The 26,391-nt window shown below is 38.3% G+C and overlaps 2 protein-coding genes across 3 annotated transcripts in view; both read left to right on the plus strand.

Moving 5' to 3' along the window:
* Positions 1 to 14,045, plus strand: part of EIF2B3 (eukaryotic translation initiation factor 2B subunit gamma) — a 103,692-nt gene extending 89,647 nt beyond the window's left edge. For both annotated transcript variants that reach the window (XM_058174726.1, XM_058174727.1), the window contains exons 11-12: positions 5,984 to 6,087; positions 13,840 to 14,045. In XM_058174726.1, coding sequence (XP_058030709.1) covers positions 5,984 to 6,087; positions 13,840 to 13,892 — 157 coding nt within the window. In that variant the 3' untranslated portion in view covers positions 13,893 to 14,045. The remainder of the gene's footprint in view (positions 1 to 5,983; positions 6,088 to 13,839) is intronic.
* Positions 14,046 to 17,117: 3,072 nt separating this feature from the next.
* The window catches only part of PTCH2 (patched 2), a 104,179-nt gene continuing 94,905 nt past the window's right edge, over positions 17,118 to 26,391 (plus strand). The window contains exons 1-2 of the mRNA XM_058174725.1: positions 17,118 to 17,226; positions 17,456 to 17,536. The gene's annotated coding sequence lies outside the window, so the exon portion shown is untranslated. The remainder of the gene's footprint in view (positions 17,227 to 17,455; positions 17,537 to 26,391) is intronic.

Genomic DNA, 26,391 nt, shown 5'->3' on the forward strand with positions numbered 1-26,391 from the left:
ACCAGAGTTATTACAAAGTGAATTATCAAGATGGAACTCATCAAAGATATTTTCCCTCTTATGTTTAATTTCACTTATCCTGGGCCTCTCTTATTAGGATTTGAAGTATATCCTGAGTATAAAAGTAGAGATGAGCACAAATCACTATTATATGCTGACGAAATATTATGTTGTAGTGATAATTATCAAGATTCTATATCAAGATTTATATACATAGAACATTGTTTTGTTAAATATCAGGTTACTCAATTCATTGAAGTAAGTTTCACATACTTTTAAAAAACTGTCATTTATCCATGGAAATCTGAAAAAAAAAATGTAATTACTTAGTGTTTTAATGTTTAGAATATCTTGGAGTGTTTATTTCCCCCTGCCCCAATTCTTATTTTTAGATGAATTCCTTTAAAAAAATATTTTTGATTAATATTTATATAAATAGATCTCAGTGACTTTATACAGAAGGATAAATGTAGTAAAAATATTATTTCAAGATTTATATAAGTATTGGTATGATTCCCTTGGTAATACTTGTAAGGTATTCCATGTAGATGGTTTACTAAGAAACTTTTTAAAGGGAGAGCCCCCAAGATTTTCTTTATCTAAATTACAGAGAAAGAAATACAATACAATAAGGAGGCAATACAATTTTTCCAACTTTCAGTTTTCTTACTATACATACATTTTGACTTCTATTTCTTTATGGAATCCTAGTGGACACAATTATGGAAGTTATTATGGGGCTCCTGATATATCTGAACTTGGTTCCTATTTTCTAGTCAAATCTCTATTTCATGGTATAAGGCATATTTGGAAAATGTTGGATGGAAATTGAAAGAGTCGAGAGATATTTTACAAGAGTCCTCCATTCCTCTACCCGCAATAAAATACTTTATGCCACCAGACTTCAAATTTTGGGCTTAGACAACTTAGAACTATGTCGACTTCGATCTGACCTAAGTGTAGTACATAAAATTATCTGCCACAATGTCCTACCTGTCAATGACTATTTCAGCTTCAACCACAACAATAATAGATACAAACTCAAGGTAAACCGCTCCAAATTCAATTGCAGAAAATACGACTTCAGTAACAGGGTGGTCAGTGTCTGGAGTGCACTACCTGACTCTATGGTTTCTTCCCCAAACCCCTAAAACTTTAACCTTAAACTGTCTACTATTTACCCGTTCCTAAGAGGTCTGTAAGGGGTGTGCATAAGCACACCAGTGTGCCTACTGTCCCTGTCCTAATATTCCTTTTTACTCTTTTCATGTATTCAAATTATGTTTATACTTTTACCTGTTATCTTATATATGCTTGACAAATAAAATAAAATAAATAAATAAATAAAATAAAGAGCTGCTGATACAGTTCTACAGAGGAATTATTGAGTCTGTCATCTATACCTCTATAACGGTCTGGTTTGGTTCCGCAACTCAACAAGACAGACCTGTATACTGCACGAATCAAAAAGGAGGCTGTGAAAATATTTACAGATCTCTTGCATCCTGGACATAAACTGTTTCAACTCCTACCCGCAAAACGACGCTATAGAGCACTGCACACCAGAACAAGTAGACACAAGAACAGTTTTTTCCCGAATGCCATCACTCTGCTAAACAAATAATTCCCTCAACACTGTCAAGCTAGTTACTAAATCTGCATTACTATTAATCTTCTCATCATTCCTATCACCCATCTCCTCCCACTTATGACTGTATGACTGTAACCTTGTTGCTGGTATCCTTAAGATTTATATTGACTGTTTCCCTATGACTATCATTAAGTGTTGTACCTTATGATTCTTGACGAATGTATCTTTTCTTTTATGTACTCCGAGAGCATATGCACCAAGACAAATTCCTTGTGTGATTTCAATCATACTTGGCCAATAAAGAATTCTATTCTATTCTATTCTATTCTATTCTATTCTATTCTATTCTATTCTATTCTATTCTATTCTATTCTATTCTAAAATAAATAAAAATAAAATGCAACTTTGACTCTTATTCACATGACAGATTTATACATTGGGAAATCTGAGTCTCAGCACAAGGGCCGTAATAGCTCAGGCTGTTAGAAGCCTGTTATTAGAACACAGCAGCCTGCAATTACTGCAGGTTCAAGCCCGGCCCGAGGTTGACTCAGCCTTCCATCCTTTATAAGGTAGGTAAAATGAGGACCCAGATTGTTGGGGGGGCAATAAGTTGACTTTGTAAAAAAATATACAAATAGAATGAGACTATTGCCTTATACACTGTAAGCCGCCCTGAGTCTTCGGAGAAGGGCGGGATATAAATGTAAATAAAAAAAAATTTTTTTAAAAATTGAAGATAAACCCTTGTAATTCAGTAACAAAGGCATTAATTAGCTAGCCAAGTTTTAAACCATTTAACTTACTGCAAGAGATATTCAGATTGTCCAAAACTATGGAAAATTGCAATGTACTCAATCAGACATGATTGGTTTTCACAATTTATTATTGTGCAGCATCTCTATCCTGAATTATTATCAGCACTGAAATTTGTTTTGGTTGGATGATTCCAAATGTATACTATTTTGAATAGAATACTAATCTAATCTAATCATCTAATCATAAGATAAGATGACTTCAACACGTGTTTTCCCATTTATTGGACACATTAGAAAATGTGTATAAACTAGTGGATCAATGACATTTTTTATCCTGTTGCCCATGTGAGGGGGTGGTTAATCTTCCTGCCATCACTGCTGGAGCAGTTGGAAAGGAAACAGCTGTGTCAGTGCAGCAGGAATAAGAAACCCAGGGAAAGAGCTGTCTATTCAGTCTTTCCCTTAGAATTAACATTTCAATAAGAAGCTTTGCCAAGGCAACCTGAACTAGATGACTCCATCATGCATAACTCTGTCTTGTGTGAAAGGGGAGGCTGCTGGCCTAAGATTGAGTCAAGTCCTTCCTGTTTAAAATATTTCTTCCTTTTCATACCATAGACCTACTCTTCTCTAGACTGTAGGAGACATCAATTTGGCTGTGACCATAGAAGACCAGTTTCTAAGTGTAGGACAAAAATTGATGTTCTTATCAAAATCCATTTGCATTTCTGAAGCTTTAAGAAATTAAGATCTCTGTTGTGATATTTTAAACTTACTATGGGTGACCTGCCTAATTTATCAGCAATATTTCAATGGAAGAATAGCCATAGCAACCAATAGGAGGACTTCCCAGAACATCATTCTAGTCATTGTAAAAAGTTGTACCTTGTTTTTCTTTCTCATTTCCATTGTCCTTTCCTTCTCTACCATGTCTTTTTAGATTATAACCCTGAAGACAGAACTGCCTGCTTTTAATTATTCTGGGAGCTTTCAGATGGAAAATGTGGAGTATTAGCATAAGTAGCCTTGTGGTTCATCATTATGAAACCCCTGTGGAAGGCCTTCGAAATTATTTTGTGGTCCTGCCAACTGGAAGCTGCCCATTAACCCCTTACAGTTCTGAATTTCTGTCTGCAGATTAAAAGAAGATCATCTCTCCTTTTCCATGTGGACTAGAAACTTAAGATTTGTAGACAGTATGATACAACAAGATCTGTGTGAATAAGAATTGAATTTTTATTTTTGTATATCAAGACAGCTGTCCTGTTAATTGTTATTTCCAGAGAAAGAGAATTCACTGCCCACAGGGACAATCTGTTTCATTGTTAATAGCTCTTATTCAACGGAAGTTTTTTTCTAATATTTAATTAAAATCTGTTTGTCAGCCACTCTTGTTCATTATCTTTAGAATTAGAGCAACAAAGAATAGTTTTGTTCAGGACAGGCTTCCAGGTATTGGAAGGCTGCTTTTTACACTTGTCTACAAATTCTATTAAAAACAAGCACTTTTGAATGTTTTACAAGGGAAAAGAATTAAAGAGAATTCTTTTCCCTTGTAAAACATTCAAAAGTGTTTGTTTTTAATAGGATTTGTAGACATCCCAATTTTCTAAGCTGCTATTTTCTGGATGTGTCAATGGATGTGCTTATTCTTAAAACACATATTCTTAAAACACAGCACCCTATCATGAACATAGTTCTGCAGATATAGTACAGCTAACACAAAGTGGAGTAAAACAGTCATTTGGTATTATTTGGGATAAATTGCATTAGTTTTCCATATTGTGTGGCTGGCTCACTTTCATACTATTCATATTCCATATTGTCATCCACTGAGATACCTAAACCTTCTTGGATATGCTGCTATATCTGTACTTGAATATTTGTTATTTAATATCAAAATGTTAGATGTTACGTATTTGTTTAATTCAGTCTCATTTTATTGAGAGATTCAATTCTCTAATACAGTTTCAAGCTACTGCTTCATCTTCCAAGATTCAATCTTCATTCATTATACTTACTGTCTAGTTTAATAAGGATACTATTGGAAATACTTTTTGTTCTTACTGTTTCAGTACCCATCAGATTATTGATTGCCAGTAAAAAATGATTGAATTTAATCTGGCAAGACTTATTTTCGACAAACCAATGTTGGCTCCTAGGAATCAATATTGTTAATTATAAAAGTACTTTTCCAATATTTTAGATTTATACCCCATCACTTCAAAGGAACCTCTCATATTTGATATCAAGATCTACCAAAATATTTTTGTTGATGATACCCTCTTTGTAGCCAGATAGATTTCCCTTTCTTTACGCTTTCGTTTTCTGTCTTCTAGGAAGAAGTAATTAAAACATACTTGTAACTCTCATTCCTCCATTTCCCTAGCTGGAACCTCATAAATTTTAGAAATTTTCATAGCCATGTTTTTTGTTCCAACATAGATGAGCAGTAAAGGATAGTATTCAGCTGTTTGTGTTAACTCACATCTTGAATACAGGCATTGAAAAGCCAAACACCAGACATTAGGATATGTTTGCAATGGGTGTGCCTTCATTCCTCTTATATGAGGGACACGATCAACACATTTGTGTTTCTGTGTGGGTCTGAGTGTTTTCATTAGTGCTTCTTGATTTATTATCTGCCAATAGTTAAGGTTCACAAGAAAAACTGGTACTACCAATGGCATCCAATGCCTCCTGAACTGTTTTGGTTCATGTGTCATGTTCTTGAACTTCTTGGCTACCATATCTGGGCTGCAAACATCAGATGACAATTAGTAGGTGTTTGTTGCCATTTTTGGGGCATTTGAATTTCTGCAGTCTAAATATGATGGTTTTGCTTATTTCTTGCCCTTTGTCTCTTCTCCCTGCCTTTCATTTATCCAGTATATGGGAGTCATACAGGGAAAATGTTAAATCTCCTTCAATATTTTTCCTGCAGAAGGCAAAACTTCCATTTTCTTGGGAGGTAATTTACATTGTTCTTGGGCAGAAAAATAAACAAGGTTCACAGCTTGCAAGTCATTGATCGCTCCCTCAATGTCACCTATGCCAGGTTTTCTAAACCCATATAATAGTTTTCTGCATTTCCTTAAACCTCCCCACTATATTTTTTTATATAAAGATTCTCTTTTGTGTGCTTCCTTTGTGATATCTCTTTTAAATATAAATTATTTAACCATGCCCACCAAAATTGTCAACTGTGATGGACTATCGGCTTTCCAGAATTTTGGATAGATTTTTCATACTCTCATTTATCTACTCTTTAAATGGAGAGAAAGATTTAATTTTCTGTAAACCATATACATTGCGCCTTAAATTTTCTGGGGGTTTCTGGAACGCTGACATATTGCCTATCTCTTGCCCACAGGACTTCCATCAGGGGCAATGGAAATGGTCAAGGTGACAGCTGCAGCCGTGGGATTGAAGCCTGGCCCCTTTTGTACATGCATTGTGGATGTACCATACGTAAAAGGGGAAGGGCTTTAATTGCAAAATCACAGATGCTATCTTGACTTTCTGATCCACTGCAAATGTTCTGCTTCCCCATCATTTCCTCACTTCCTTGGTTACAGTAATGATGGTTACTTTAATTTCTGTATTTGTTTTAAATCCTCATTTATCTTTACAGGTGCAGCATACAGAATTGTGTCATTTGCCATCATGCAGTGATAGAGAAAGGAAGTGACCTCAAGGACTGTTTAATTGGAAATAGCCAGCACCTGGAAGTTAATTGTAAGTAGAATCTAACCAGTGATTGTTAAAAGGGCTGATATTATAATCCAGTCTTTTTCAACCTCAGCAATGCTGGCTGGAGAATTCTGGGAGTTGAAGTCCACACATTTTAAAATTGCTGAGGTTGAGAAACATTGCTGTAATCTATCTGGTGTTGCTGGAATTGTCCTCTGAAGCTATGCAAATGAACTAGTTCAATTTTAATCCACTCTATAGATTTAATAAAACAGTAATTGTAGAAGGAACTGCCAAAAGCAAAGCTTTAGAAGTCCAACCCAAATTAAAATAGTAGAAGCACTTTTACTCACTCACTGTAGATTAAAATTAAATTTCAAAATGACAAATGTTGGATCATGTAGACCAGGGTTGTCAAACTCCCGGCCCATGGGCCAGATGTGTCACGCAGTGGCCATGCCCATGCCCGGTTTAGCAAAGGGGGAAAAGTCCCAATACGTCACGTGACTCCACCATGACAACGTGAGTTTGACACCCCTGATGTAGACAGTAGTAAACTGCACAAAATATTGGTAGTTAACCATTTTTATGAGACCATTTGAATATTTACAGAAAGTAAGGTTGAGATAGATCTTTAGAGAGAGCTTAATTGTTAAAACCCTGTCTTAAAGCTAATTTCAATAGTTTATGCCAGTCCCTTATAAAATGATATCAGCTATTCAGGCTTCCAGAATCTGTTGTTCTTTTTATTAAGTATACTTGCTGGAGCCAAGAGCAAAGCATTAGTTTAAGTGAGAATATGGTTTGGCCAGGTTCAAACATATATAACTACCAATGTTCTTTTTCAGCAGTCTGGTTTAAGTATTATTGTTAGAAAATCAGGAGACAACCACTCGACAATGTATTGCAAATCACTTACACATGTACTTTCCCCCTAATCCTGTGCTAATCTATGGGTGCCTGTGTATATAAGTGAGCCTATGCTCAGATGTTACTCGCTCTGCCAAGTTACACGGTGCAGCCTTAGCAACTGCTGCGTAGTTTCATTGATCAACATGATGTTCTGTGTTGGGATCTAAGCAGTTCATGCTAGGATCAAGGTGAAACAGAGTTACTCAGATTAAAAGCATGCCCACAACAGACTTATTTTAAGGATGAAGTGCTTTTCTTCATTAGATTTTCAAGGAGTGTTGGCAACTGTCCCATGTGAATTGATGAGGTCCAGTTTGACAAAGGACAGCTGTCTAAACTATCTCTTCTCACTCTGAAGCTTTGTAAGGAATATCTGAAGTGATATGTTCTCCTTTGCTTAGGTGTGGGTCTGTGAAAAAACTATAGCACTAGCTCGTTATGGTGGTGGCGGGGAGAGGGATGTTTAAAGTAATTTCCCCCCACAAGCCATGTGTTTCTAAGGTCTTCAAAATTTGTAATGGAAAGACTGGCTGAGTTTGTATATACACTGTATTTACGCTTATTGCAGATGTATTTACACTACGTTTTGTCATTTAATTTGGACACTAAGGCAGTTAACTCTCCAGAGTATGAACAAACCCTGTGCAGGAGTTTTTGTATCTTGGATTTTTGAACGACTTTATCCCTAAATTTGTGGGTCTGAAAAGTAGAGATGGATAATATGGATAAGCAATCAGTAACATCTTTTGGAAAGTCAGTCAATCAGTCAGACAGACAGACAGACATATATGTGCACGCATACACACACACAAGCACACACACAAACGTACAGACTGCCCAGGAAGTCTAGCTGACTTCATCATTTCTTTTGATACGGAAAGTGTCCTATGCCTTACTTCTGTCACTTGGATGTTGTTTTGCATTCCATCAAAATATAGCTTGCTTCAATCTCTCTCTTGCTTTAAACATCAGCTTTCAAGAATAAAATAACCTTCTTTAATCCTTAAGGCTTAATATAGACCTGAAGGATGCTAATTCAGGAAAATATATGCCTAGCAATACAGAGTAATTTGTTTGGTGGCTGAGCTATTTTTATGGCTAGAAAGAACTATTTTCTATCTTCGCTTTATTCTGCTATAAAAGTAATTATAGCTTGTCTTTTTACCCCATATGTTTTCTCTCTTAATTAAATATTTGGTAGCTTCTTTTCCCTTCTTCTTTTCCCTTCTTCTTTTTCCCCTCTAATGAACATTTTAAATTCTGAAGCATCAGTAGTTTTTATTGTCTTCATATGAACCAGGTACAAAATGGAATTATCTTTGAGAGGGTTCTATTGGATTTTTTCCCCTTTTTTCAGTTTAAAATATTCAGAATATTCCTACTTGGCTAAAGTATCACAATATTATGTTTTATTATTTAATTATTTTATGTTTAATTAAATTACTTCACTTTGCCATTTTATAATCTTTTGATTGCAAATTCTCATTTATATTCTGCTACATATTTCTGACCCTTCTTATCCGAAGGGCTGAAACACTGCCTCCTTAAAAAAAAGAGTTTCCAGAACTATGAATGTTAGTACACCTTTTACAATAGTAATAGTTTTTGAAACTGAAGAGCTAAGATCTTTAAAAAAAAAAGAAATAACTATTGTACTTAAATAAGTACAACATTTATTTAAAAAAGAAATAAGTAATATACTCATTGTGCTTATTTGAGAAGTTGCTTTATTATGTCGCTGTAAGTTAAAGAAACATAATATTAAAGATAAATTGATGGTATCCATACTGATATATATTCTGCTTTCTGATGTCCATAACATACATAGTTCGCTTCTACATTATGTTCAATCAGATTCTCTTTAGCTAGTAGCTGTCAGTAGTCCTAATCCAAATTCCAACAGAAACCATGCCCCGAGTGCTTGTCACCTAGACATTTAAAATTCATAATTCTTCTGTAATAATGATTATCCTTTAGTCAAGAGGTCGAGAGAAAGTTGCTTTGAATGCAGAAGTCTATCCTGGATTAGATTCCACCATAACAGGAAACAGTTCTGTGTGGCCTGAGATTCTTTGTAAACAGCCTATGTGAGTCAGAGACCTTGTTGTTAGCAGTCCAAATCACCATATGACATTTGTATAATAGCAACTGTGCATCTGGAAGGTCTTAGAAATTTAACTCTAGGGAACTCTAGGGGCTGTGTACATGAAGTGGCATCTGTATATGACCTAACTCTCTGATTGTATATGAAAATCCCCCTTGCCAAGAATCTGCAGTCCATACATCTCCTATTATTGCTTCCTACTTTCCCTTCTAAGGTGGGTTCGGGAGCCCTTCAGATGCATGTTGTCATACATGCATTTGAAAGTACAAACAATTAAAGTTTTCCCAGACCACCAGCTTTTATGCTCACTAGTGACGACTGCAGAGCATTGCTGCACAACTTGCTCTTTCCTTTCTCTGCCATCATTTAGAAAGTTCCTCACAAGGAGTAACTAGTGAAGCAGACAAGATAGAAGTACTTTTGCTATAGAGAGGCACCTACCTGTAAAAAGGCAAAGTCAGGTAGGACAAAGAAAAGGCATTACAAAAACATAGCTTATCTTCTGGCATGTAAATAGTTCTTCCTAGTTCAGTAAGACTCTTCAGCAAGCAATCTATTTATTCAATCTTGTAAAAAGGTGAAAAAGAGATATTTCATATGCAAAAATATTTTCTTCATCTTGCTACCACTATAGTTAATTTTAAATGGTATCCACAAATATGTCTTTTATTCAGCTACATATATACAAAGAATTATTTGTATGCTTTTTATCTGCAGAGCAGCACTAATGTAGTTTATGTAATGTAGCATATTACAAATAGTACAAAAACTCCCACATTAAAATACAGTATTTAATTATAATGTATAAAAGTGATAGCCGTCAGTTACAAATGCAAACTATAAGGGATAGGATAATTAGAATCAAGAATCAAGGGGAAAAAACTTGTCAAATACAGCAGTGTTTCAGTAACTGCTTTGAAAAAAATTATCCATTTTACTTATCCTGTTGGAGAGAGAGAGAAAGTTCTAAAACATCAATTCCCCTGCTCTGATTCTGAAGATAAACTTAGGGCTGATCAAGACTCATAATTCTACAGAAGATATTAATTCCCAAGTAACCACACATAGAGACATATTTCCCTTAGATTAATGTAGGCAACCTGATATCATAGACTAAAATCTATGATACCCTAAACTCCTAAAATCCCTCCTGGGTGAACATTATGGAAGTTGTAGTCCAAACTATCTGGAGTTCAATAAACTACGTTCCTCAGGCCAACAAGGTATCAGAGAGTTTGTGGGAAAATATCTTAAATACATATGCTTTTTCCCTCTCACAGTGGGTTGAATGAAAGTTCCTCCTTGAAAAAAATCTCTTTTTTCCCCTTTCCCCTCCCTAGTGAGTCAACTGAGCTCCCCCATTTTGATTGCTTCTCCTAAGAATATGGCTTCTCTTTCTTTCTGTCCTGGCTTGCAATCCTTGGAGAGGATTAAGCTTCCAGTTTGCCCTGGCACCTACTGAATGTTTTCTTTCCCAACAAAAGAAAGACACATCAGACCTTTGGTAGACATAAGCGGTGGTCTTCCTTCTCACTGAAAGCCTCTCGTGCTTTCTTGGCTTTGAAGTATGTGGGAAGCAGTCTGGGTCAGCAAGTGGTTACTGTAGTTGTTCTTTCCTCCATCATAATTACAGCACATAGATATCATGTCAGAAGTATGGGAAAGTGTGGCAGTGCAGGTTTTGGAGCAGAGCCAGTGGTTTCCTGCTATAGATAGAAAAAATGGTATGTATTCCTCATGTCGATTGGAGTTTATCCATTGATTTAAATCATTTATTTCCTGCTTTCCAGGAATAGAAATCTTAAATAGGTTTATAATTAAAAGTTACAGTTTAAACAATAAGTTAAACCATTTAACAAAAACATACTTTAAGGCACTATGTTTTTTTCCTGTTCAATCTTGTCCAGTAGGACAGCCTGGACAAATCCCTGCTATTTTCTTGGCAAAGTTTTTCAGAAATGGTTTGCCATTACCTCTTTCCTAGGACTGAGAGAGTGACTGGCCCAAGGATCCACAGCTACTTTTGTTCCTAAAATGGAACTAGAACTCAAGAGTCTCTTGGTTTCTAATCTGATGTTTTAACCACTCTGCCAAACTGGCTCTCTAGACACCATATAAACAGTGAATAAAGAGAAAATCAAATCAAACAGTCAAACAATGGAAACTTAAATCTAAAAGCAGGGATGAAAAAATTAAAATCATGATAGTATTAACACATTATTTAGAGGCTTGGGAGAATTTTTAAAAAGTCTTTGTTTGGTGCCAAAATATACAGTAAGGTCTGGGTGGTTTAGGCATCCCCCAGGATTCACTATTGTTTTGCAGAAATGTTTTATGCAGGTATGTTCAAAAGAAGCCTGACTATCAGTTGGTAAGTGAGCAGTTTTGGGGTATGGGCTTAGTGCTGTCCTGGAAGCCAGCAGGCAGGTGGAGGGCAGAGGCTGGCTTCATGCCATAAACATCAGAGAAAGGTTGGTTCTTTCTATTCTGCTTCACTGCACAACCCTGCACCACCACCATCATTGCTGGTAAGTTGCTCTTCAGGAGGCTGATCCAGGTCTCAGGACCAGTATAAGGGTTTTGTGTGGATTGAAAAAACTAAACTTCCCTATTGCCCAAAGCAATGGAGAACAGACAGACCAACACACCATGCCCACAGCAACTTTAACTGGCCAAACAATGATGAGTTAATCCCATGGCCAAAAAAGCACTGGCTCTGACATCAGCAGAATAGTTGGTAAAGCAGGCCAAACTGCACCCATAATAAAATTGCCTATGTTTTTTGCTTTGGTTCAAATAGGAAAATGCCCTGAGTTCCATCCACTGTCAAAATAAAATCTATGAGTGGAACACATTTGCCATACGTTCCTGTTGTCTGTGTTAAATAGCCTGTTTCCTTTTTCTCTCCCAGCTACATACTTTCCAGAACCCTCCTCTCCTACTTGTACACCACCCAGAGACCTGTGTTGGGAAATAGCCAGGCAGTGAGGAGGTCTCAAGTGTGGAATTAGCCTTGAATTCTTGTGCAACCATAAGAAATCCAGAACTGGCCTCCCACCACCACCACCTCCAAAGCTTCATAGAGCCTTGTCTATTTGGTTCCAAGAGAAGGCAAACAGTCTGCGGAGATTCCTGAATAATAAGGAAAATATAATAAAGTAATTAGTTTGAACTCTGCACATATGGATCTGTTTGCTTGTGCCTGACACTCTGCGAGTGTGATGGGCAGCTTCAAAATTTGATAAATAAATAAATAAATGTGTGTTTCTTGCATTTGCTCTTCATGTCCTCAAGGCTCTTATGCTTTCTATCATCTTAATATTCATTGGGGTAATAGGGACCAAAAGCCTTGCACTTCAAGGCCACATTCATGGAGATGCATACCTGATCCTGCATATGTCTACATTTTTGTAGCTTCACGCCCACGCTCAACTCACTGTTTCTTTTTAAATGCTATTATTAAAAGTATCTCCACCTTTTAAAAAGTGTTCATACACAACAAGAGTCTTTTCGGCAGTGGTGTGTAATAGAAGAGTAATTTAGTGCCAGGGACTGTACTGTATTTTATTTAAAAGGATTTATGAAACAGTGTGTAATTGAGTGAGTAAACTGAATATTTTTGAGCCCCTGAGGGCTGGAGCTTCGTGGTGGTCCTGGGTTTTGGCCCTAACTCCTTCTTTCTTCTCTTCCCACACACTCCTCCTTCTCTTCCTCCTCCTCTTTTATGGCTTAGCTTTGCCACCAGCAGCAGCAATCTGTCTGGGGCTAATTGAGCAAATAACAAGGAGATGCTTTCATATTCCCCCCAAGGCAGTGTTCCCAAGGAGAGATGTTGCCAGAAGATATCTGCTATCCATTGGGGGAGAAATACTTTGTCACTTTATCCAGTACCATGTTGGAGTTTGTTGGAACAGAGTCATTGTTGTCCTTATGTTTGCTCAAATTGCCCCGTTATACACAATACTGTAATCCAAAAAAAAAAGGAGGAGCCCAGATTTTCTATAAGCTTGTCACACCTACATTTTCCAAGGTCTGGTTCTTTCCTCATTCCTATTAAATAAGTGCCGCATTCTCTAAGTCATTCAGGTGGGAGCTCCTAGACCCTTTGGGCCAGGCAACCCTGCCTCCCTCGCATTCTGATGTGGCTCTGAATCTGTCTGGCAGAGATGCTCTTGGTCTGAAACAGTCATGCCAACAAATTCTGGGACAGTTTTGAAAGTACCTTCTTTAATCCCTCTTTTCTGTGTGGTTTGAATGCATCTGTAGCCCTGCCAATGGCAAATAAAAGACAGCCTGGTCAAAAATTTCTGGGGAGGTGGGGAATTTGTAAATTCCTATCTGGCTCGGAGAACAGAATGAAGCCAGCTGAAGAAGCGTTGCCTCTCAACCAGGGATTGAAAACTGATTCTGAGCCCACTTCCACATAGGGCTAACCCAAGAAAGTTGAACAGTGCTTAGGATTGGAGAGTGTTACCTTCCTTTTATGCTTAAGTGATTCCGTACCTGCCAGCAAAAACTGCTTCTCCCATCCCAGCTGTGTTACTTGACTGCTGTGATACAGACATGAAAGTTTTTTCAATCGAGTTCTGAAATCAGGTTTCTGACAGAGCTTGGAATATTATATTTGAGGCTTTCACTTTACCCCCATCACTGCCATATGTACCACATAGTCTCTTTTGTGTCAAATACATATCTTGGACAGCATAACTTTTAAATTTTCCTCTCTCCCTACTTTTCCCCCCTTCTCTCTCTCTCTCTCTCTCCCTCCCTCTCCATTGCAGCTAAACATGCAAATGAAGTTATTATGGGCACTGAACAGCTGATGGAAATCTGAGTCTGGCAGAACTGAAGGATGGATTTCTGGCAAACTGAACCAATAGCTCAGCTGGAGATTGTGCTACATGAATTTATCCTGGCATCACTGATGCTGACAGCTACTCCTGCTCCGACTTCTTCTTTACCTCTTAATAAAGAAATATTTACAATGGCATCTGTCTGTCTCCTCCATTTAACTAGTTCCCCGCTCCTCTTCTCATTGACAGGCAAGCTGCTTTGCAGAGGGTGATAAGGGTTCCTGTAAATCCAGTGAACGCATTTTGTTGCTAGCCAAGCTAAGAGCAAGGACCACACAGACTGCATTCCGCCAAAAGAACAGCTGAGCCAAAGTATCTGCAATGAAAGTGCCAGCTCTCTGAGTACCACTAATTAGAAAAGGAAGGTAGTGCATGTTGATTCAACTTGCATATGAGGTTAAAAAACATTACATAAAGGGAGAAGAAACGGGGTGCAAAGTGATGAAGGGTCAGAAAAATGCTCTTATCAGTTTGGACTGTGAATATTGTGCTTATCTTTTTCTTGAGCGGAAGCAGTTACCAGCTTCTGTTATCTGTAATTCCAAAAATTATTGTACAAACTATTCCAATTATAAAAAAGCTGTCTGGAAAAGAGAGGAAAAACACTAGACAATATGCATTTGTAAGCCAACAGCGAGTATTAGATTTTGCCAAAAATGTATAATAAATGCCTTTTCATTCCAGCTTGGGACAAGCACATAACAGCACAGATGACCATTATCTGATCACCATTAAGTGTGTCCTGACCACTAAGACAATTACTAATAGTAGACAAGTAATTACTTGGAGACAATTACTATTGGCCTTTGGCACAGCCTTTCTGAGATCTCCAGGTCAGTTTGGTAGTTCTTGAAGTCCACTGTATAAAAATATAACTATGCAGTGATGTTGTTGAATCGATAATCCAAAAGGTTTGGGTTGGGAGCGGGTCTGGATGGGGAGAAACAGGCTCTGGCTCAAGCCTTCCAAGACCGGGTGGCTGTGGATGCCGGCATCCTGGTATAATCAGCTGATTCCATCGCTGACTGTGGGAGGCGAGTCATTGGCCCCCACGGCGAAGGTTCGCAATCTGGGCGTTCTTCTGGATGCATGGCTGTCGTTGAAAGATCAAATGACGGCCGTCGCCAGAGGAGCTTTTTATCAGGTTCGCCTGATTCGCCAGTTGCGTCCCTTCTTAGACCGGGATGCCCTATGCACGGTCACTCATGCCCTTGTCACCTCCCCTCTGGACTACTGTAACGCTCTCTACATGGGGCTTCCCTTGAAGAGCACCCGGAGGCTTCAGCTGATCCAGAATGCAGCCGCGCGGGTGATAGAGGGAGCAAGTCGAGGCTCCCATATAACACCACTCCCGCGTAGGCTGCACTGGCTTCCGGTGATCTTCCGGGTGCAATTCAAGGTATTGGTTGCCACCTTTAAAGCGTTTCATGGCATGGGACCTGGTTATTTACAGGACCGCCTACTGCGACCGACGGCCTCCCAGTGACCAGTGCGCTCCCACAGAGGGCCTCCCTGGGGTACCGTCAGCTAGACAGTGTCGGCTGGCGACCCCCAGGGGGAGGGCCTTCTCTGTGCGGGCTCCAACCCTCTGGAACGAATTACCACCTGGTATTCGCCAACTCCCCAATCTCCGGACTTTCCGATGCGAGCTGAAAACATGGTTGTTTCATCGCGCAGGACTGGCCTAATAGTTTTAATTGGGAATTTTAAACGGGTTTTAAGGAGTAGCCTAAATTTAAATATTTCATTTTAAATTATTTTAATGTTTGTATATTGTTTTTTATATGGCTGTAAACCACCCTGAGTTTTTCAAGAGAAGGGCGGTCTAGAAATTTAAATTAAATAAATAAATAAATAAATAAATAAATAAATAATGTGAGAGAGCAGTCTTGATCCAAACTACTTTTATACTATTTTTGGCCAAACTTTCAACACATAGAGTGATTGTTCTAGATTTAAAAGATTACATTGGACCACATTTTACACAGGCATTCTAGTGCAATTATTCTAATCATATCTGCGTTCTATTTAGTATTTTATTTACAATGAAATTACATTTTATCTTTCTAGATAGATTATAAGAAAATAATGAAAAACAAGAATGAACAATTTAAAATATGCCTGAAGCATGATGAACTAAAGGTTCTTGGAAACACATAGTTTTCTCCCTAAAATGTTTGGCTTGCAGGGATCTTTTAAGTAGTATTCTAAAACACATATCTGCACCTGTAAAGGTCTCCAGCTGTTGACCCAGAGGTATACTGGTTCATTTTCATTAGTTGGTGTGATAAACATCTTCCTCATCTTTTTCCTCCCAGAGGGATTTTTTTTTTGTTTCTTTGTTTCACACAGGAGCGTCAAAATTATAAACCAGCCCTGCCCAATCCTTCATAAATGAAAAATAAACCACATTAAAGAACTGGCTTAGACTGGGAAAATGTGATGCAGCAGCTGTCTCAGATGAAAGGTTTCTTAGCTCTCCATGTGTGTATGTGTATACAAATGTAATACGTACTTGTGCTAGCCCAAATTAACCTCACAAGCTTCTCTGGTGCCTGGCTTGCATGACATTTATTAAGTGTATAAAAGGGCAACTCTGCTAACTTTCCCAGAAAAAAAAGTTCATCAAATTAAGTTGCATCCCCTTTTCTTTATTCAATTGGAGGGGAAAACGAGCTCTCCAAGGATCCTCGTGTTGAATTTCTCATAAACTGAAGTCTATTACTGAAAATAGAATATTATCACTTGGGGGTCTTGATCTTTACATAACCCAGATGCTATTACAAAACATAAGGGTTTAAATTCAGACTAGCATATTGGATGATGCCATACATATTTCAGTTTGCAAATTAAGACCCTTGTTCATGCTTCATTTAATTTATTCCCTTGTAACCCACTTCACACTGGCAAAATGACCTAGGTCTACTCCTGTATATTATGTGATTTGGTTAGTACCAGTGGTGGGATTCAGCCAGTTTGCACCACTTCGGGAGAACCGGTTGTTAACTTTCTGAACAGTTTGGTGAACTGGTTGTTGGAAGAAATTAAGGCAGAGAACCGATTATTAAATTATTTGAATCTCACCACTGGTTAGTACACTTAACCTTATTCAGCAAACATAATGAAATAACAATGCAAACATCATACAATGCAAACGTACACTGTTAATTTTGCTAAGAAAATGTGTGATTTCAACAGAACTGACACTCTCACATGATGCAAGGTGCCCATCATTTATTTGTACAACTATCTGGGCCCAAGATCAAAATATATACGGAGTAGTAAACCTGAAGAAGTGAAGGGGCTGAATCCAATGTAAGTGCTTTATTTAATTTGTTACCTTTGGATGAATGTTTGGAATATAACTTCAAGAAGAAATTGCAATCCTTGATGTAATCCCTATTTTCTGTGCATTAGGAGGATGGAGAGTAATGGCTTCCTCCTTCTGCCTCCACAAAGAAGCGCGCATAGTTTTTGTAATGTTTTTCTGTACTGACTTCCCACATCTGAGGAGTCATCCTGTCTTTATGCTCTTGTTTTGTAGTATGATGAAAAGCCATAAAAAGATGAAGTGTGCAAATGAGAATCAAGGCCCTTAATCCACGCACTCTACAGCTTGCAAACGGTACTGCCTTTTCCTTTTTGTCTTTTATAACCTGCAGGTGTTTGGGGCAAGATAAAAGTAGATTATCAAAGCAAAGATTCATCCTTGATGTAGACATCGTGTGTGGCAGTACTGCAATTATGAAAAATAATTCCAAATAATGTCTTCCCTCAGAAATTTCAGGATCATTGCTAGAAACTTAACCCTCAAATAGTCCAATGGTAAGGAAGTAGGGGGCATTCTGGACCCTATTCTGAACAAGCATCTTCCTTCATGTCTGTTGCTGTCAGAAAGGCAGTCTTCAGATAGTTCCAGTTGCTCTGGTATTTATAGAATACCACAAGTCAAACTAACTACAGCAGGGGTCTCCAACCTTGGCAACCTTGGCAACTTTATGACTTGTGGACTTCAACTCCCAGAGTTCCTCAGCCAGCTATGCTGGCTGAGGAACTCTGGGAGTTGAAGTCCACAAGTCTTAAAGTTGCCAAGGTTGGAGACCCCTGAACTACAGATAAACAATTACTGTACCTCAGAAGCCATATTCTTCAAGCAACCTCTCTCTAGAAATATATATCTACAAGTGAATTAGTACATACAAAGAATTCTAGTACTTAAAATTTAAAATTGATCCATAGTTAGGAGTGCGGAGTAAGCATAAGCATATAATTTCCCAATAACTTCAGTACATACTTCCCATACATCCCAATTCTTCTGAAGTTTGTACAGCTGGCAAGTAGCAAAAATACCCCATACTTCCTAACAGGTTGCAAAAAAAAAATGTATACCATCATCTTGGACTGTGCACTCGATAAAAAGCAATTTGGCTCTTCCTGGCATGTTAATTTTTTCTGCTACACCAACAGGAGTTAAGAATCGCAGCTTATTAGGAATGTGGGGAAGTGCCTTACACAATGAGGGGTCCAGAGGTGGGTTTCAGCAGGTTCTGACCAGTTCTGGAGAACCGGTAGTAAAAATTCTGACTGGTCCTGCCCCCATCTCTTCTCTGCTTCCCAAGTCCCAGCTGATCGGGAGGAAATGGGGATTTTGCAGTAACCTTCCCCTGGATTGAGGAGGCAATGGAGATTTTATAGTATCCTTCCCCTGGAGAGGGGTGGGAATGGAGATTTTACAGTATCCTTCCCCTGCCACGCCCACCAAGTCATGCCACGCCTACCAAGTCATGCCACGCCCACCAAGCCACACCCACAGAACCGGTAGTAAAAAAATTTGAAACCCACCACTGGAAAGGTCCTTGATGCTCTCTGAACTTGCTTGTTTTCTTGCAGGCATTTCATTACCCAAGCAGTTTCACTAGCATTGATGATGTTACCTAGTTTGGGTAATGAAATGTCTGCAAGAAAACAAGCAAGTTCAGAGAGCACTAAGGACCCCTCATTTCAAACCTGAGCGACCAATATTCTCCTTGATTGGTAACTTAGACAAGATCATTTTGTCCATTTAGTTTAATTCTAGATTTATACATTGCTAAATTGAGGTTTTTTTCCATGATTCATTTGGTGTTGCGTTGAACAAGCTGTGGTGGACTTCTTTGCTTAATAACAAACCGCTCCTTGCTTCTTTGAATTGTAATTAGTATTAGATTATCTGTTCTAATAGGTAGGGTCTCTTCAAGCTTTATTTTCCCTCCGTAACCTGCTACTTGAGTCTTTTAATTAGCGAGGCCAGGATTGAAAAGAGCATCCTTTGCTTGCAAAATATGACTTTGGCTATTATCACATCTCTTCTTCATACAGGCTTAATTAATCAGGTTTTTTTTTCAAATACGTATCTAATTTAAACACATTTTTCTTCTGTGTGAATGCCTTGCCTCTTGTTCCCATCTGTATAAGGGACTGTATTTTCCATGGAACAACATGACCAAATCCTGTTATATTTCCTTTTCATCAGGCCTTTTCATTGTATCATCCCCTCTAGTTTTCTAAAACACATCTCCAAATGGGATTATCAGGTTGGGGATTGAATAAATGTAACCTACCTCATCTGTTTCGTTCTGTCCTATCCTCCAATTCCAGGAGGTTTTTTTCCTCCAAAGACTCATCCTGTAATATAGTTTTTGTTGGTATCTGGAGAGTCTAATATTTTAATAATCAGAAAATGGGAAAAAAATGACTTGGCCTAGATTGCTGTATTCTTACGAATCCCAATAAATTACAATGTATATTGTGTCAGAGCTCTTGGCTGTGTAATATTTTTACAGATTTCTATTTCTGTTAGGCAGTTATGCGGACACCAATATGTCTATGGAATGTCAATTTTCCATCTCAAAAGTTATTTGCTAATTTTAAAAATCGTTCTGAATACAAAGCAGCATTTTAATGTAATTTTAAAATTACATTAGAAATTAATTCAAGACAAATCTTGTGCTTTTGGTCTAACAAGGTGTGTGGCCAAAGCCTTGCCAACTACCTCTTGTAATTTTGGTATGGTTAAATAGCATTTTCTCTAAATAGACGAATTACTGAGGAGATGTAGTTTTCTTAATTTTAATTACTGTTAAGTTATAGCTGGAGGTCTAGAAATCTCCATAGCTTTACTCAACCCCCCCAAATCTAATTATTTTGCACAAAAGCTAATTAGACATATATAGTTTACAGTATACATATCAAAATAAAGTTGCAGCATCAATTGCCAAATTCACATGTTTTGTGTTAGATGACAGAAGCTTCATATGCATACCTAAATACAAATGTGTTCATATATTTGTGTTTACTTTTACAATGTTTCTAAATCTTTTAAGACAACTAAGCAGGAATAAATGCAATTGTACAATGAAAAAATATAATAATAAGGGATGTGGACAAATATACCTCCAAAGGAAGCATATTCTACGGTTTCAGAGCCATTACTAAAATGACCTACTGCCTAGCCGACACTCCATGTATCTCTTTAAAAGGATTCTCAACAGGTCCTCAATCAATGCTTGGACTGGATGGGTAAATTTGGTTTTGGTAAGATGGATCTTGGTGTCACAGGTAATGACCAGCACTTTGAATTGGTCCCAAAAGTTTACTGGCTTCTAGTATAGAGCCTTTGTTTGGTACTACAGTGATAGGATTATCCTCCTAACACTCTTGCCACTATACCAGTGCAAATTCTGAGTCACCTATAAAAGTAGACCCACATAAAATGTATTGTTAGTCGCAAAGTTGTGTCCGACCCATCGCAACCACATGGACAACGTTCCTCCAGGCCTTCCCCCGTAGTCCATTTAAACTCACGCCGACTACTTCAGTGACTCCATCCAGCCACCTCATTCTCTGTCGTCCCATTCTTCTTTTGCCCTCAGTTGTTCCCAGCATTAGGCTCTTCTCCAGTGAGTCCTTCCTTCTCATTAGGTATATTATGAAATGTATTACAGTTGTCCAAATGAATGACCTATGTAGGATTGTTAGCAATGCAACAGCTAAAGGTGAGTGAAGGTCTTTTTGGCTACTCTAAGGGTTTTGTGCTCAGAGTTTATGAGAGTACTTTGTGGCTACTCTAAGGGTTTTGTGCTCAGAGTTTATGAGAGTACTTTGTGACTTACTGATTTTCTGGATTTGCAGCTGCTGTTTAAGTAGAAATACAAATCCAGAAAGTAAGTCACAAACTACCTCCCATCAGAGGGAGCACAAACCTTCAGAGAAATTACCAGGACCAGTGTTACCAGATTGTCTTGATAGGATTTAATTTCAGCTTGTTTTACCCCACCTAGCCCCTAACCAGACATCTGGACTCTGAACTGTAACAGAAGTGACAGAATATCTCTTCTAGGTGTCAGACCTTCAAGATGGACCAGATCAAGAAACAGACACTATTTAGGCCTTTTTTATTAGAAGGACTATAGTACAGAATATTACAATCTGAATATGCTTCTCATCCTCTCTCTTTTAGCATTTAGCGCTTATAAGTATATATATCACCCCATATTGCTTTATTTAATTAATCATATGATGAATTAAGAGGGTACTTATCTATTTATCTTGAGTTTAAGCCATGTTTATCTGTTACTTTCTTTCTGTCAATATAATCCTTTGTACAGGAGTTTCAATTAGATGTTAAATAATATAGAAGAGAGCAACAAGCCCTGTGGAAGCATTCTCTGGAATAAATAAGGCTCAAATATTTATTTCATTTTTTTTTTACTTTAAAAAAATATTTTTAACACCACCACCCCAAAGATTGCTAACTAGAAACATTCATTCAGGAAGGATCTGAATAATCATAATATTATGAACTTGCAATTGGTCCAAAAGAATGGCATGGTTGATAACACCAAAAATTTGGAAACCAGGTAAAAATTGTCAACAGTTCCTTCATTCATAGACTGTTTTTTTTTTTCAAGAAAAGATATTCACACTACTACCTCCTTCAAAGCAGGTGGCATTGTACTTTCCCTCAAATAAATATTTACTTTCTCCTGAATCTTGCCACTCACATTCCACTTGGCTGCCTGAAAAAGCTAGCTCACAGATGGCAGTATTCAAAGTATACTTCATAATCTTGAAAGAGTTCCAAATGGTCTCAATGTTTAACTCAACACAATCAACTCTGCTCAACTAACGTGTAAACCAGAAAGGGCACGAGTAACGTTATCTACAAGAAACTTTCAAATCATATACTTCGTTGGGCCTGTGCAACATTTTTTCCTTTTTTTAAAAAGGGTTCAGATTGCTTTAAGCAGAACTACTGGTAGGTATATGCAATGCTTGGACATGTCCGCGTGTGGCTTTGTGCAATATTGTTCTAACATTTTTCCAGTTGCTTCACATCTTATGGTACAAGGAGTTGCTTGGGATCAGCAAGCTGATAGAAATCTTGCAGATCCAACCTGATCCAATATTCTGACCATCTTCACATTCTAGATATCAACCAGAGACAGGAATTGCTTACCCAATTGTTGGGGAAATGCCAAAGCATGCTTTAGAAACCTTCTAAATCTACTGGGTACCTCATGTAAACCTTTGTAATAGACCTACCACCCTTGTCAAACTTGCAGCGTCACATCATCACGTGATGTATCATGGCTTTTTTCCCCTTCGCTAAACTGAGGATGGGCTTGACCAGCATGTGACACATCTGGCCCGCGGGCTGCGAGTTTGACAATCCTGGTCTAGGGCATCCATGATCCACAGTATGAAAAGCAAGTGACCTGCTTACAGCAAAAGGAAAGTGTTAATGTATTTCATTAACAGTTCATGTCTGCTCCAAAGTGAAGACCAAATTAATTGTATGCTAGCAATATGTTCTGGGGCTGCAGTTTGACAATCTACAAGTGATTTTGGGTGATTTAAACATTCAAATCTAATGAATTCAGGAGGGGCAAGTGCACATCCTGAATTCATGGTATTCATGTTGTTTTAAACAAAGCAGTAGACTAGAATGTAGATCCCACATGATTTCATAGGAATTCCATTATCTATGAAATTGAATGCTATGTAAGCCAACCTGTTTTGTCAGTTTTCTCGTTTTCTTGTCCTGCATAGAATATTAGGTAAAGATTTTACCCATTATACAATTGCTGTCAAGCCTGCAGCCTAATGCCAAGCCAAAGTTAGGATGAGATTTATCAACTACTGTCAAATTCTCTAGAAAAGAAACACCTTTCTTTTATAATGTCTTTTGTTCTTCAGTATTGGTAACTCAGGTTGAGAATATGGCTAATCTTGAGGAAGCAAAACTTCACAGTTAGCCTAAACTCTCATGCTTGAGCTGTTGTTCCTATTTAACAGAGAGACAAGTGTAAACATTAATTTCATCAGTGTATCTTTAAGAAATGTCATATTTCCCTTTTCCCTAATAGCCAAGCTACTTGAGGTAAGTAATTGAAGGTACCCATACAATGAATGAAGTTGCAAATAGCTGTAATAGCTGACAGGGAAGCTTGCAAAATGTGTAAACAGTGCATTTAATTAAATCTCAGGTTCAAAAGATATTAAAATTTCTGGAATATCATACAAAGTGGTACATTTTAACCGGGAAGATAAGAAAGCTGTTGGCTTGTGAAGCTCAGACTTGAAAACATGTGGGAAGCTATAGTTTGGCCTTTATCATTCAAGGAAAACTGAAGAGTTTAGTGGATTTTCCTGGCTTTTGTTTTTTACTGGAAAGTAAAAGATCTGCCCCCAGTTCTTTACCCTCATCCCTTCTTTCAGCCCCCCAGCGAAAAGGACTAGTGGCTGGCCTTGTATGCATAAGCTAATCCTTTGTGCAACATCTAAATGGTTAATTGTATTTGAGGAAGACATACAGCAAATGGGGAGGGGGGAGAGAGAGAGACCACCCAGCATGAAACAGACAAGAAAGAGCAATCTTTGCAATGTTTAACCAGGGAGAGAGCAAAGTTGTTTAAAAATATTTAATTTACAACATTCCACTCTGCTGATTATAAGTCAAGCAGCCAAGAAAACGCCACTGCGTGTGGGGAATCATCCAGGAAGTTTGCAACAAATTCCTGGGATTGTTTTTAATCTTCCACTGTCAGGCACTTTTTAACTCAAGGCCTGGTATGGCTAAGTTGCCACAGGCCAATAAAATACTACAGAGTCCATCAGCTTTCCTCTTTTAAAAGTAGTCTCCGAAGGGGGGAGAGAAGAAAAGAAGGAACTGATAAGATATGGTCTTAGTTTAATATTTGATACAGATAGGATATGGTCTTAGGTTAATATTTCCTAATTCGTCACTGATTCAGAGTAAACTTTAATGCTTTCGGCCAGAAGCTAGCTGATTGTTGCATACTTTATCATAAAGTACCTGTTCTATTACTTGTTATAATGTGGAAATATGATGAACCATGAAATCATTAAGTGCTCTGCTCTACAGGGATTACAATGAGGAGGAGCTACACTGCCTTCCTATCCAGTCTATATCACCTAACCCAATGATTCTCACCCTTTTCTTCACCACCGGCCCCCTTTTGTGGCCAATGGTCCATTGCCACAGAACCCCAAGTCTTAACTCAAGATTTAAATAATATCATTTCTTCAAGCCCCCTCAGATGGCATTGTGGGCCCCCCAGGGGTTGGCCGACTACAAGTTGAGAACCACTGACCTAACCAGGGGTGAAATCTACTTACCTTTCTTACTGGTTCGGAAGTGCACGCGCCACGCGCGCATGCTTGCTTTGCTCGCGCATGCATCACGTGTGTGCAGACCTGCGCATGTGCAAAAAAACACATTACACCCAGGTGGGTGGGTGAAGCTTTGCTCTACCATCGCTACCGGATCGCCAAACCACAGGTCATGATCACTACCGGATCGCATGATCCGGTCTGAACCAGGAGATTTTACCCCTGGACCTAACCTATATATATAAATGGTGTTCTAGATTTCTGGAGTAATGAATACTATCCCTGCTGATATGAGTGGGAAGAAATTGAACTAAGACTGGAGAGTTGCACTTTTAAGTCTTCACTAAGTCTTGCAGCTCACTATAAGGTCTATCCCTAGTTATTATCTTTTATCCTGGCATCCCACACAAGGTTGATATAAAGAAGTTTTTTTATGCGTTAGTAGATGCATAGCCTGTCTTCCCTCCAGGAGTTCAAGGAGCATATATTCTAATTCCCACAATAAGTTAGATTAACATTCACTTAACATTCAAGTTATCCTGAGCTTCTAGGGTTGAAGATAAATTTGAACTTGCATCTACCTCATTTAAGTCCAAAACCTTAGCTAGGAATAAGAAAGGAGGAATATACAAGTATTCCTCATTTAGTCATTGCTTTACTTATCGATTGTTCACAGTTACAATGGTGATTAAAAAGAAACTTTATGACCAATTCTCACAGCTGCAACCTTCACAAATCTCTAAAGCAAAGATAAGCAGTTGTGGGTTCACTTCAGAGGTGGGTTTCAGCAGGTTCTGACCAATTCTGGAGAACTGGTAGCGGAAATTTTGAGTAGTTCGGAGAACCGGTAGTAAAAATTCTGAATGGCCCCACCACATCTATTCTCTGCCTCCCAAGTCCCAAGCTGATTGGGAGGAAATGGGGATTTTGCAATAACCTTCCCCTGCCACGCCATGCCCACCAAGCCACACCCACAGAACCGGTAGTAAAAAAATTTGAAACCCACCACTGGTTCACTTAGCAACCATTTCGTTGAAAGACCAGGTTACCAGTCCAACTGTGGTTGTTAAATGAAGGATTTACTTGTAGATTCAGAGTACCTTGACTCCTAAAACAGGAGTCTCCAAACGTGACAGCTTTAAGACTTGTGGACTTCAGTTCCCAGAATTCCTTAGGTGCATGCTGGCTGAGAAATTCTGGGAGTTGAAGTACACAAGTCTTAAAATCGCAAAGTTTGGACACACCTGTTCTAGAACTATCCAAATTCTGTGGCAGTTTGTTCATTATGGCAGTACTCCACACCCCCATTTTTCTCTTGTGAGAATAGGTTTAGCAGAGAGATGCAACCTGTCTCAAAGTTTTCTGGTAAGTTTCCATCACTAAAGGTAGATTTAAATCTAGAGCTCCAAAGTTGGTCTAATTAATACCTTAATTACTATGCTACATCATCAGCTCTCTAATCTTACTTCTGAGTAATGAAATTACTGCACTTACTTAGCTGAAATTACTTCTGAGTAGATATGTATGGAACAGAGGTGGCATTCAGCAGGTTCTGACCAGTTCTGGAGAACCGGTAGGGAAAATTTTGAGTAGTTCGGAAAACCAGTAAATACCATCTGACTGGCCCCGCCCCATCTAGTCTCTGCCTCCCGAGTCCCAGCTGATCAGGAGGAAACAGGGATTTTGCAGTAACTTTCCCCTGGAGTGGGGAAGGAATGGAGATTTTACAGTATCCTTCCCCTGTCATACCCACCAAACCATGCCCACAGAACCAGTAGTAAAAAAATTTGAATCCCACCACTGGTA

Source organism: Ahaetulla prasina, chromosome 3, assembly GCF_028640845.1.
Source record: "Ahaetulla prasina isolate Xishuangbanna chromosome 3, ASM2864084v1, whole genome shotgun sequence".
NCBI lineage: Eukaryota > Metazoa > Chordata > Lepidosauria > Squamata > Colubridae > Ahaetulla > Ahaetulla prasina.